The following is a 14,663-nucleotide window of genomic DNA, read 5'->3' on the forward strand; positions in this document are numbered from 1 at the left end:
ATTTTGGCCCACTCATCTTTGCAGAATTGTCCTAATTCAGTTACATTAGAGGGTTTTCGAGCATGAACGGCCTTTTTAAGGTCATACCACAACATATCAATAGGATTCAGGTCAGGACTTTGGCTAGGCCACTCCAAAGTCTTCATTTTGTTTTTCTTCAGCCATTCGGTGGTGGACTTGCTGGTGTGTTTAGGATCATTGTCCTGCTGCAGAACCCAAGTTCGTTTCAGCTTGAGTACACGAACAGATGGTCGGACATTCTCCTTCAGGATCTCTTAGTAGACAGCAGAATTCATAGTTCCTTTTATCACGGCAAGTCTTCCAGGTCCTGAAGCAGCAAAACAGCCCCAGACCATCACACTACCACCACCATATTTTACTGTTGGTATAATGTTCTTTTTATGAAATGCAGTGTTCCTTCTACGCCAGATATACTTGGACACACACCTTCCAAAGAGTTCCACTTTTGTCTCATCGGTCCACAGAATGTTGTCCTAAAAGTCTTGGGGATCATCAAGATGTGTTGTGGAGAAATTGAGACGAGCTTTGATGTTCTTTTTGCTCAGCAGTGGTTTTCTCCTTGGAACTCTGCCATGCAGGCCATTTTTGCCCAGTCTTTTCCTGATGGTGGAGGCATGAACGCTGACCTTAACTGAGGCAAGTGAGGCCTGCAGTTCCTTGGACGTTGTTGTGGGGTCTTTTGTGACCTCTTGGATGAGTCGTCGCTGCGCTCTTGGGGTAATTTTGGACGGCCGGCCACTCCTGGGAAGGTTCACCACTGTTCCATGTCTTCGCCATTTGTGGATAATGGCTCTCACTGTGGTTCGCTGGATTCCCAAAGCTTTGGAAATGGCTTTATAACCCTTTCCAGACTGATAGATCTCAATTACTTTCTTTCTCAATTGTTCCTGAATTTCTTTGGGTCTCGGCATGATGTGTAGCTTTTAAGGATCTTCTGGTGGACCTTACTGTGTCAAGCAGCTCCTATTTAAGTGATGCCTTGATTGTGAACAGGTGTGGCAATAATCAGGCCTGGGTGTGGCTAGAGAAATTGAACTCAGGTGTGGACAACCACAGTTATAGTATGTTTTAACAAGGGGGGCAATCACTTTTTCACACAGGGCCATGATGGTTTGGATTTTTTTTTCACCTTTAATAATAAACAGCTTCATTTACAAATTGCATTTTGTGTTTACTTGTGTTGTCCTTGACTATTGTTTAAATTGGTTTGATGTTCCGAAACACTTAAGTGTGACAAACATGCAAAGGAACAAGAAATGAGGAAGGGGGCAAACACTTTTTCACACCACTGTATATCCATATAAAACCATGTACAATCTTGACATACAGTATTTCTTACTGACCTTAATTTCATAGTGATATTAAAATGACAATTTCCAACATGTTTTGCCCGCTGGGCTTCTTCAGGGTCATTAGTATCCCCTAGTAGTCATAACACCTGTGATTAATCATCTATAGCTTGGGTATTCAATGTTAGCTATTCATTTAATATTCCCAGTGATGTCAACAAAACACACAGTGACCACAGGAGTTATCAAGGAACCAGAAATGTCTATTACCAAAGAAAACCCACATATGGGAGCTTGGTCCTCACCGGGGGGGGGGGGGGGGGATTAAAGCCAGAATGCAAAGGACTATGCAGTCTGTTCATTACATCCTGCCCACGTGGCTCTAGCAAGGAGGGTGCTACATACGCATCCCAAAAAGTCTGTTTAGTTGAAACTGTTTTGTTGGGTTCTTTCTTTGCTGGATGGCTTAAAAGCGTGCCAGGGGTTCCCCCTGCCTATGCACACCGTTCCAATATTTGCTCATTTTAAATTGATCTTGGTAGTTGCCACTGCTAAGAAATCAGAGGACGCTGATGAAAAATGCATTGGAAGTGTAGGTGTGGGTAGATTGACAATCACTTTATGCACCACATATATAAAGAGCAAAGAGAATATTTGGGACTTTTAAAGTGCTATCATATCACAAAGACACTGAATATAATAAAAAATTCTCCATTTTGATTGCAAACATTATTAAAAAATGTTAATATGACATATATCAACAAATAGACACAAATACATGTATTTCACTTAAAAAGTAATCACATATGCAGTTCCTGTTTGGCATGGTTGGCAAAATCTCGACATGTTTCGCCTGATTAGGCTTCCTTAGGGGGTGTATTTTTTTCCGCTGTGCATCATGCTATTTCTCTAGTGCTCAATATATTACGTCAGAAAACAGTTTGGAAATAGAGCTTGCTATCATCCAACCTAATATTGGTGTTCAGTGGGGTCACAGGAGACACATAGAGACCAAGTCAAACGGAATAAACAACAACTACATGTGGGTGGTAGGTCTTTTGCAGCTTGGAGATCACAGAGGACTAAGGTAAGGCAATGCAGCAGTAAGTTGTTGGTTAGAAATGATATGGTTTAGTTATATCCCACAGGTTAGATCACTGCAGTCAAACCATGGCCGGTATCCCATATAGCCTCCAAAGGCTTACCTTATGCTGCTAGTATCTCCACATCCACCCACGTGGCTCCTAGCTTGAGCCACGTGGGTGTATGTGGAGGTACTAGCAGTATAAGGTAACTGACCACCTACTGCTGCATTGCCTTACCTTAGCTCTCTGTAATCTCCAACCTGCAAATGACGTACCACCCACATGAAGTTGTTCTTTATTCCGCTTGACCTAGTCCCCCTATGTCTCCTGTCAGGGGAGGGCTGGCAGTCTTAGGCCTGGGGGGCAAGTCTAGTCAAGTGGCCCATTAATCCACGAATCAGCTCACCATCAACAGTGCCCATCAATGCAGCCTCACCAATGCCCATCAATGCATCAATGCAGCCTTACTAGTGTCTATAAATGCAGCCTCACCAGTGCCCATCAGCTCAGCCTTGTCAGTGCCCATCAATGCAGCCTCACCATAGCCCATCAATGCAGTCTGTTCAGTGCATGGGGATTAGAGAGAGAAAAGCTGCTGGATAACACAGAGCGGAGATCTCCCGCTTACCCAGTGCGGCTTCTGTCATACGAAGTCCTGCCTCCTGGACCAGGTTCTATGATAGATGTCACCAGTGTGCTCTTTATCATAGGCCATCCTTGGCTTCCTGGTGGTACACTGAGGTACATGTCGCCGATGAGCCGAAGCACGTACCCGGTTGCTGTGATGTCTGCCGGGCACCCGCAATCGCTCATGACAGAGCAGGAATGTGGATCTGTGTGTGTAAATACACAGATCCACATCCTGTCAGGGGAGAGGAGACAGATCGTATGTTCCTAGTATATAGGATTGGTCTCCTCGCTAGTCAGTCCCATCTCCCCCACAGTTAGAATCACTCCCTAGGTAACACATTTAACCCCTAGTGTTAACCCCTTCCCTGCCAGTGATATACAGTAATCAGTGCATTTTTATAGCACTGATCGCTGTATAAAAGTCACTGGTCCCAAAATAGTGTCAAAAGTGTCCGATCTGTCCACCGCAATGTCACAGTCACAATAAAAATTGCAGAATTACTAGTAAAAAGAAAAAAATTATAAAAATTCCATAAATCAATAACCTATTTTGTAGACGCTATAACTTATTACTTCTTATCGCAATTTTTTTAACCAAAAATATGTAGAAAATTACACATCAGCCTAAACTGTTAAGGCTTAAGTTGGCATATTATATCAAAAAGTAAAAAATATTGTGTTTTTTTTAACCAGTTCCAGACCAGCACACGCCAATGTACGTCGGCACAATGGCACAGGCAGGCATATTGACGTACAGGTACGTCCAATCTGGTCGGGACCCCTGTGAGTCCGGTCTCGGGTCCCGCGGACTCTATCGCTGCGGGCATACCCGCGATCGTCTCACGGGGCGGCTGAACGGAGAGATGCCGTTGTAAACAGCATCTCCCCGTTCTGCCTAGCAACAAGTGACTCTGATCTCTGCTCCATGTGATTGGAGCAGAGATCGGTGTTCACTAAATGAAAGCCCAGCCCCCCACAGTTAGTAACACACCCCTAGGAACACTTAACCCCTACACTGCCACCCACTGGTTAACCCCTTCACTGCCAGTGTCATTTACACAGGAATCACTGCATTTGTATAGCAGTGATTGCTGTATAAATGACAATGGTCCCAAAAATGTGTCAAAAATGTCCAATGTGTCCGCTATAATGTCGCAGTCACAATAAAAATCACTGATCGCCGCCATTACTAGTAAAAAAAAATTATTAAAAAATGCCATAAAACTATCCCCTATTTTGTAAACGCTATAACTTTTGTGCAAACCAATCAATAATCGCTTATTGCGATTTTTTTTTTTACCAAAAATATGTAGAAGAATACGTATTGGTCTAAACTGAGGGAAAAAATGTTTTTTTTTAATATATTTTTGGGAGATATTTATTATAACAAAAAGTAAAAAATAATGCGTTTTTTTCAAAATTGTCACTTGTTTGTTTGGGGTGATCAAATACCACCAAAAGAAAGCTCTATTTGTGGGAAAAAAAGGACGTCAATTTTGTTTGGGAGCCACGTCGCACGACCACGCAATTGTCAGTTAAAGCGACGCAGTGCCGAATCGCAAAAAGTGGTCTGGTCTTTGGCCAGTAAAATGGTCCAGGGCTGAAGTGGTTAAAGTTGGCACTCTTTTTTTGTTTAAAGTGCAAATAATAAAAACCGCAGAGGTGATATCACCAAATACCATCAAAAGAAAGCTCTATTTGTGGGAAAAAATTAATTTGGGTACAATGTTGCATGACCGCACAATGAAAACTGACCTGGGCAGGAAGGGATGAAAATGCCTGGTATTGAAGTGGTAAATTAATGAAAGTGTATTTCTTCCAAAAAAAAATGTATTTGAGAAACAGCTACATAAATACAGTGTGACATAAAATATTGCAACGATTGCCATTTTATTCTCTAGGGTCTCTGCTAAAAAAAAAAAAAAATATGTATATATATATATATATATATATATATATATATATATATATATATATATATATATATATATATATATAATGCTTGGGGGTTCTAAGTAATTTTCTAACAAAAGATTTGTTACTTGTAAACAAGTGTCAAAAAAGGTTTAGGCATGAAGGGGTTAATAATATCAGCTCCCTGCTTAAAACAATGGGAAAGAAGTGGGAAATCTTCATAGTGTAAGACTTTTATTTTTAATAAAAAACCACATTCACCAAAAAACTTACATTATCTGTGCTCTGTTCTCAGGATCAGCCAGCCTCTTGGGGTGACAGTCTGCTCCCCCGCAGCCTCTCGTTTGTTCTCTTCCTGTGGTCAGGCTAGGGAATTGTTTGCGCCCAGGAATTGCTATTAGGCCACCGGGACTACATGTCCCATGATGCTTTGCAGCTGCTGGAGGCTCTGATGGGCTCCCTCCCTCTACCAATGAGGAAGCAGGGGAGGGAACAGAGTGGGCGGCCGCTCACACATGCTGCAGTGTTCGGAGGAGAGGAGGAGGGGGAGGAAATCCCCCACACGAGCTGATAGGTTGTCTATCCCTCCACTGTCAGTGGATTAGTGTGAGCGCGACCGACGGGAGGTGCGGGAACAGAGCGGCCTCCACTACATAAGTGAGTGCCTCTTGAGTTTCCGCGCCCCTCCCTCTGCCTCAGCTTGCAGCCCCTGTCCTGACCCGAAAAAAAAAAAAAAAAAATCGTGAGCGGTGGCCGCCGGCCGTTTTGCATATATTGTTAGGGCAGCCTAGGGGGAAATTGCCACCCTGCCCCCCGGCCCAGCCCGCCCCTGTCTCCTGTGATCCCACAGAACTTCGATATTAGGTTGGATGATAGCAAATTCTATTTCCAAACTATTTTCTGAAGTAAACTATTGAGCACTAGGGGAATGGCATGACGCACAGTGGATAAATGCATCCCCTAATCAGGCGAAACATGTTGAGATTTTGCTAGCCATGCCAAACAGGAGCTACATATGTGATTACTTTTTAAGTGAAATACATGCATTTGTGTCTATTAGTTTATATATATATATATATATATCATATTTACATTTTTTTAATGATGTTTAAAATAAAGTGGCAGATTTCTATTATTTTCAGCGTTCTTGTGATATAATAGCACCTTAAAAGTCCCAAATATTCTCTTTGCTCTTCTGATGAAAAATGCATGTTACGTCATGAGTTGTATGTGATTTTATAATGTGGGGCAGGTCCTGCATCTGGCAAAGTGAGCATAGAAACTCATTTAGGACAACATATGACAATGTGAAATTAAACACACACTAAACATGTGAAATGCAAGCATGGGCTTAATTTGGTTCTGAATGGATTACAGAGGTCTCCCCCCTTTTGCAGGTGGTATAATCCAGTAAGCTGTTTTTTTTTTTACTTTGGTTAGAGCATGGGGTAGGGAACCTTGGCTCTCCAGCTGTTTTGAAACTACAAATCCCATCATGCCTCTGCCTCTAGGAGTCATGCCTGTGATTGTTAGGGTCTTGCAATGTCTCATGGGACTTGTAGTTTCAAAACAGCTGGAGAGCCGAGGTTCCCTACCCCTGGGTTAGAGGTTATCTCTGTCTACCATCATGACTATCCCCAGCCTGCCACTCTTCCTTCTTCTACTGTCACTAACATCATTTGTTTCTTTCAGGTTTTGGCATTCCTATCAGCCTGATAATTGGTCTGGGCATGAGAACGGAGAAAAGGAAGATTGTGCCACAATAGTACCAATCAGAAAATGGAATGATGACAATTGTTTCCGGAGAATACCATACATCTGTGAGAAGAAGCTTTCCTGACCTGGACTTCAAAGAAGACATGATTTCTATCTGCTAATCATTCCTCTTCCTCAACTAGACTATAGAAGAAACTATCCCGACCTGGACTTTGGAGAAGACCAGACCTGCAACTGCTAACTATCTCTCTTTATCTACCAGAATTTATAAAAATATATACTGACCGGGAGATCAGAGAAGACCAAATCTCCATCTGCTCATAAATATTCCTCATGTACCCGACTATAATACAACATATCCTGACCTGGGCATCAAAGACAATTAGATCTCCATCTGTTAAATATTCCTTTTCTTCCACCAGACTATAGAAAAAATATCCTGACCTGAACATTGGAGAAGACAAGATCTCCATCTGCTTATCCTTCCCTTTCCTCAACCAAACTATAAAAGAAAATATTCCCACCTAGACTTTGAAGAAGACCAGATCTCTATCTGTTAATCATCTTCATCTACCAGACTATAGAAGAAAACATCCTGACATCCATCTACTAATCATCATTCCTCTTCCTCCACCAAAATATAGAAGAAAGTAACCAAACCTGGACATCACAGAAGACGGGTCTCCATCTACTAATCATTCTTCTTCCTCTACCAAACTATAGAAGAAAATATTCTGACCTTAACATCAAAGAAGACCAGATCTCCCTCTGCTAATTCAATGTTTTTCATTCACCAGGATAATTTTGTGCCACAATAATACTTATCGTAAAACAGGATGATAACTGTTCATAGAAAAACCTATACATCTGTGAGAAGAAACTATCTTAACCGGACATTGGAGAAGACCAGATCTCTATTTGCTAATTATTCCTCTTCCTCAACCAGATTATAGAAGAACATTTCCTGTCATGGACATTGGAGAAGACCAGCTATTCAACTGCTAAACATTAGACATGTGCATTGGTTTTCTTCCGAATGCATTTTCATCCAAATTTCGGGTATTCGTTATCGTTATCAGAACATGCAGAATCCAAAAACCGAAAGATCCGACATAAACAAATGCTTTATTTTCGTTTTCGTTGCAACAGTTTTATATAGATAGGACATTCGAGAATAGCGATCTGTGTCCATCGAACCTGTGGTCGAATGTGCCTAACCTTAGCTCTATTAGTTCAAGATTATTCTACATAGAGAGAAAAGATTCAACATAGAGAGAAAAGATTCAACATTATAGAGACAATAGCAAAAAAAGGTTGAATGTGTCCTAACCTAACTCTATTAGTCCAAGATTATTTGACATAGAGAGAAAAGATTTGACATGAAGATTCAACAAAGTAGTCGCCGCGAGCGGACATTTATGGTCAAATGCTCCACCCATAGGCTATAGAAGAATTACTAATGTTGGGTGACTAGTAATAATAATTAATAAATATAAATATTACTAGTGTCATACAACATTAGAATTCTACTATAGCTTGTAGGCAGAACATTCGACCGGAAATGTACGATTGCGGCGTTGTACAGTTTATCTGCTCCGTCAAATCTTCTTAGAACATTCAACAGACACCATAAGCCTTCAATTACAGATTCAACCTTAATTATTTTGGATTTTCGGAACGAATACATTTTTTAACGAAATTAAATAAATAAAAACTAATTTCGGGAGTAACTAAATAAATTTATTTTTTGGACGAAAACTAAATTCCGAGAAGGGTGATGAGAGACCTGTAGTTGATTACTAAATTTTAATGAATATAAAAAAAACAAAAAAAACACATTAATAGCACGACATTGTGTGTTTTTTTTTCTTTTTTTGATATTCATTAAAATTTTGTAATCAACTACAGGTCTCTCATCGCCCTTCTTGGGGGAATCTTTTTCTCTCTGTTTTGTCTATTATGCCGTAAGGCCGGGAAAGTCACTTTTCTGGTGAATTTATCCCAGAATTAAGTTGTTGATCAATTTAATTAATTTACTTTGATGATTAATAATTGTGGTTGATCCGGGCATCAAATTAAATTTTTCTTGAAAACGAAATTCCGAAACGAAATATTTCAGCGGGCACATGTCTGCTAATCATTTCTCTTTATCTACCAGAAGTCCTGACCAGGACATCAGAGAAGAACAAATCTCTATCTTCTCATAAATATTCTTCATCTACCAAACTAATAAAAAATGGCATGACCTGGACATCAGAGAAAACAGGATCTACATTTGATCATTCTTCTTCATGCACCAGACTATAGAAGAAAATATCCTAACTTGGACATCAGAGAAGATCAGGTCTCCATCTGCTAATCATTCTTCTTCATATACCAGACTATAGAAGAAAATATCCTAACTTGGACATCAGAGAAGACCAGGTCTCCATCTGCTAATCATTCTTCTTCATATACCAGACTATAGAAGAAAATATCCTAACTTGGACATCAGAGAAGACCAGGTCTCCATCTGCTAATCATTCCTCTTCATCCACCAGACTATAGAAGAAAATATCCTAACTTGGACATCAGAGAAGATCAGGTCTCCATCTGCTAATCATTCCTCTTCATCCACCAGACTATAGAAGAAAATATCCTAACTTGGACATCAGAGAAGACCAGGTTTCCATCTACTAATCATTCCTCTTCATCCACCAGACTATAGAAGAAAATATCCTAACTTGGACATCAGAGAAGATCAGGTCTCCATCTGCTAATCATTCCTCTTCATCCACCAGACTATAGAAGAAAATATCCTAACTTGGACATCAGAGAAGACCAGGTCTCCATCTGCTAATCATTCTTCTTCATCCACCAGACTATAGAAGAAAATATCCTGACTTGGACATCAGAGAAGACCAGGTCTCCATCTGCTAATCATTCCTCTTCATCCACCAGACTATAGAAGAAAATATCCTAACTTGGACATCAGAAAAGAACAGGTCTCCATCTGCTAATCATTCTTCTTCATCCACCAGACTATAGAAGAAAATATCCTAATTTGGACATCAGAGAAGACCAGGTCTCCATCTACTAATCATTCCTCTTCATCCACCAGACTATAGAAGAAAATATCCTAATTTGGACATCAGAGAAGACCGGGTCTCCATCTGCTAATCATTCCTCTTCATCCACCAGACTATAGAAGAAAATATCCTAACTTGGACATCAGAGAAGACCAGGTCTCCATCTGCTAATCATTCTTCTTCATCCACCAGACTATAGAAGAAAATATCCTGACTTGGACATCAGAGAAGACCAGATCTTCATCTGCTAATCATTCTTCTTCATCTACCAGACTATAGAAGAAAATATCCTAACTTGGACATCAGAGAAGACCAGGTCTCCATCTACTAATCATTCTTCTTCATCCACCAGACTATAGAAGAAAATATCCTAACTTGGACATCAGAGAAGACCAGGTCTCCATCTACTAATCATTCTTCTTCATCCACCAGACTATAGAAGAAAATATCCTAACTTGGACATCAGAGAAGATCAGGTCTCCATCTGCTAATCATTCCTCTTCATCCACCAGACTATAGAAGAAAATATCCTAACTTGGACATCAGAGAAGACCAGGTCTCCATCTGCTAATCATTCTTCTTCATCCACCAGACTATAGAAGAAAATATCCTGACTTGGACATCAGAGAAGACCAGGTCTCCATCTGCTAATCATTCCTCTTCATCCACCAGACTATAGAAGAAAATATCCTAACTTGGACATCAGAAAAGAACAGGTCTCCATCTGCTAATCATTCTTCTTCATCCACCAGACTATAGAAGAAAATATCCTAATTTGGACATCAGAGAAGACCAGGTCTCCATCTACTAATCATTCCTCTTCATCCACCAGACTATAGAAGAAAATATCCTAATTTGGACATCAGAGAAGACCGGGTCTCCATCTGCTAATCATTCCTCTTCATCCACCAGACTATAGAAGAAAATATCCTAACTTGGACATCAGAGAAGACCAGGTCTCCATCTGCTAATCATTCTTCTTCATCCACCAGACTATAGAAGAAAATATCCTGACTTGGACATCAGAGAAGACCAGATCTTCATCTGCTAATCATTCTTCTTCATCTACCAGACTATAGAAGAAAATATCCTAACTTGGACATCAGAGAAGACCAGGTCTCCATCTACTAATCATTCTTCTTCATCCACCAGACTATAGAAGAAAATATCCTAACCTGGACATCAGAGAAGACCAGGTCTCCATCTGCTAATCATTCTTCTTTATCTACCAGACTATAGAAGAAGAAAATATCAGAGAAGAAGATCATATCTCTATCTGCTATTTTTTCTTCTTCTTCTACCATAATATGAAAATGTAGAATCCAATGCACTGATACTATATATCCTGCTGATCCTTTTAATCCGTTTTTTAACTGGAAGGCTTCACAGTGTTCACAACTACACCCTTTACTCCATTAAAGTAACGCATATCAAAAAATTGTCACCCTATAACAGAAAATGCCTGAACAGAGGACTTCAGGGCAAGATGTCCACAGATTTTTTAATAAAATATGCAGTTTTTAACCACTTTCCGTCTCCAGTACATATACGACAACAGGATGGCTCCCCTGCGTGAATAGCCGTATATGTACGGCGGCTCTTTAAGAACCATAGCAGATGTGCTCACACGCCCGATGTGCCTGGCAGGTGGGTGCAAGTGCCGCCAGCCACCCGCGATCACGGGCACGAGAGCCAGAACGGGAATTTGTGTGTGTAAACAGGGGTTGGAGAAACAGATCGTCTGTTCCTACTTAGAAGGAACAACAATCTCTCTCCTCCTCTAGTCAGTCCCCTCCCCCCCCACAGATAGAAACATAGAAACACACCTAGGGAACACATTTAACCCCTTGATCGCCACCTAGTGTTAACCCCTTCCCTGCCAGTGACATTTACACAGTAATCAATGCATTTTTATAGCAGTGATCGCTGTATAAATGTCACTGGTCCCAAAAAAAACCTCAAATGTGTCCCATCTGTCCGCCGCAATGCTGCAGTCCTGTTAAATATGGTACATCACCGCCTTTACTAGTGTAGCACTAACCCCCGAAGGAGCTGCTGGTTATTTTTGGGCTTGCCGTTACCTTTCGTTCTCTTTGTGACACGTCTAGGGGATGTCCCGTGGTAGATGGCCCAGTAACTCGAGACTGACAATAGATCCAGTTGAATGGATTTTATTTGCAAATGTCAACCATTGAACAGTCGGGTGGAACCGCACCCCAGGCCATAGCCTTCCCGGTGGCTGGTCAGGAGGACCAGGACCACATACTCAGCATAGCATACTGGACCGGAACCCCGAACCACGTGACGTCCATGTTTTAAATACCCTCTCCCAGAGGGCACAGCGGTAGGGCCACTCCCACTGACCTGACTCCAAGAGAGAATAATTCAAGCGCCTAACCAGACCATAGTTCCATGCCTGCTACCAGAGACAGCACCCCCTGTGGCCAGGCTGAACATCCCACAGTCCGGTCAGACTGACAGAGAGCCAAATTTAGTCAAACAGACCCAAACCAAACTGTAGTTTGGGTAAAGCTTTTCATTTTGAAAACATAGCATGTGCTCTTCATGAGCCCGCTGCTACACTAGTAAAAATAAGGAAAATTGAAAAACTGCCATAAAACTATCCCCTATTTTGTAGACGCTATAACTTTCGCGCAAACCAATCAATATACCCTTATTGCGATTATTTTATTTTATTTTTTAACAAAAATATGTAGAAGAATAAATATCAGTCTAAACTAATAAAGAAATTAGTTTTTTAAAAACATTTTTGGGGATATTTATTATAGTAAAAAGTAAAAAAAATATTGTGTATATATATATATATATATATATATATATATATATATATATATATATATATATATTGTTATATATAGCGCAAAAAAAAAACGCAAAGATGAGCAAATACCACCCACAGAAAGCTCTATTTATGGGGGGAAAAAATGTTGTCAATTTTTGTTGGGTGCAGAGTCGCACAGCCACATCGCACGACCGTGCAGTTGTCAGTTAAAGCGACGCAGTGCCAAATCGCAAAAAGTGGTCTGGCCTTTGACCAGCAAAATGGTCCGGTCTGTAAGTGGTTAAAGGAAAATTTTTTCAAATGACATTTTTTTTTTTTTTTTTTTTTGGGACCATTGTCATTTATACAGCAATCACTGCTATACAAATGCAGTGATTCCTGTGTAAATGACACTGGCAGTGAAGGGGTTAACCAGTGGGTGGCAGTGTAGGGGTTAAGTGTTCCTAGGGGTGTGTTACTAACTGTGGGGGGCTGGGCTTTCATTTAGTGAACATTGGTCTCTGCTCCAATCACATGGAGCAGAGATCAGCGTCACTAGTTGCTAGGCAGAATGGGGAGATGCTGTTTACAACGGCATTTCTCCATTCAGCCGCCCCCGTGAGACGATCGCAGGTATGCCCGCATCGATCGAGTCCGCGGGTCCCACGACCGGACTCACGGGGGTCCCGACCAGCACGGGAGAGCGCCGCCGGGGTCGCGCTCCTGATGGCAGGGCGGCAAATTTAAAGGGACGTACAGGTACGCCCATTTGCCTGCCCGTGCCATTCTGCCGAAGTACATCGGCGTGCGCTGGTTGGGAACTGGTTAAGAGGAATGGGCGGAAGTGACGTTTTGATGTCGCTTTCACCCTCCTATGGTATGGAGACGGGTGGGGGCCATCTTAGTCTCACTCGTCTCTATACCCAGCAGCAAGAAGGACCCGATTGCCTCCTCCGTTACCGATGGCTCCGGTAAGCGGCGGAGGGCACGGGAGAGCGGCGGGAGAGGGGGTGGCACCTCTCCCACTGCTGATAATGGTGATCTCACGGCGAACCCGATGTGGAGACCACCATTATCGTAAACAGGACCGCCTCCTGTAAAGAGGGATATCTCGGTTGTGGCAGCAGCTGCTGCCGTTATGGGGATATCCCTCTTCAAAGTGCCGACCTATATGTATTAAGTAGTTAAGTCTGTCCAAACAAGAGTCTAGTAGACATCCCGGGTATGATAAAGTTTGAAACACAAATTCATCAATTATAATATAATAAATAACTATAAATAATTCAAAAAAATAATAATATAATAATAAATAAAATTAATTTCCCCACGATTCACCATCGCTCAATCCTGCTAGTGATTCTAATTTACTATCGCTGTTTTCTAGCTGGTCTATAACCACTTTTGACGTAAAGGGACACTTTTTGGTTGTTATGGACAATCTCCAGTTTCCAGGCAGAAAAAACTGTGTATTCCAGTGATGGTGAACCTTGGCGCTCCAGATGTTTTGTAACTACATTTCCCATGATGCTCATGCACTCTGCAGGGTAGTGGAGCATCATGGGAAATGTAGTTTCAAAACATCTGAAGTGCCAAGGTTCACCATCACTGGTATATATAATATAAAACTGCATGCAGGGCATTGGACAAACAACTGGGGAAAAAAGGGACGTGAAGTAAGATTACAGTGCACTGTATGTATTATTATTTTTACATTTTTTGAGTTTGCCGCCGGGCACCGCCCCCGTGCGTTGCGACGCTTGCAGGGAATGGAGCCCGGCACACAGAGGCATCGGGCAGGATCCTGGGGACAAGGTAAGTATACCGCACCTGGATCCTGCAATGAAATCCCGAGGGTGGCTCAGGGTTACCGCTAATGGTACTGAAATTTAACCCAGAGCCACACTTGGGAAAACCGCCAGGGAGGTTAAGACCCCTTTCACACTGGGGCGTCTTTCAGGCATTTTTCAGGCGCTTTAGCGTTAAAAAAAAGCGTCTGTAAAGTGCTTGAAAGAAGCCTCATCTGCAATCCCAATGGGAAAGCCTTAGTGCTTTCACACTGAGACCCCTTTCACACTATGGTGTTTTTCAGGCACTTTAGCTTAACCACTTGCTTACTGGGCACTTAAACCCCCCTCAGTCCCAGACCAATTTTCAGCTT

At 41.6% G+C, this 14,663-nt stretch overlaps 1 protein-coding gene across 1 annotated transcript in view; it reads left to right on the forward strand.

Annotated features, from left to right (window-relative positions):
• The window catches only part of LOC143961944 (asialoglycoprotein receptor 2-like), a 24,672-nt gene extending 16,590 nt beyond the window's left edge, over positions 1–8,082 (forward strand). Inside the window, exon 4 of the mRNA XM_077471277.1 lies at positions 6,632–8,082. Within this exon, the coding sequence (XP_077327403.1) occupies positions 6,632–6,779 (148 nt within the window). The 3' untranslated portion in view covers positions 6,780–8,082. The remainder of the gene's footprint in view (positions 1–6,631) is intronic.
• Positions 8,083–14,663: the final 6,581 nt, after the last annotated feature.

Source organism: Lithobates pipiens, unplaced genomic scaffold (assembly GCF_037356315.1).
Source record: "Lithobates pipiens isolate NorthernLeopardFrog02 unplaced genomic scaffold, aLitPip1_a1.2 Scaffold_8, whole genome shotgun sequence".
Taxonomy (NCBI): domain Eukaryota; kingdom Metazoa; phylum Chordata; class Amphibia; order Anura; family Ranidae; genus Lithobates; species Lithobates pipiens.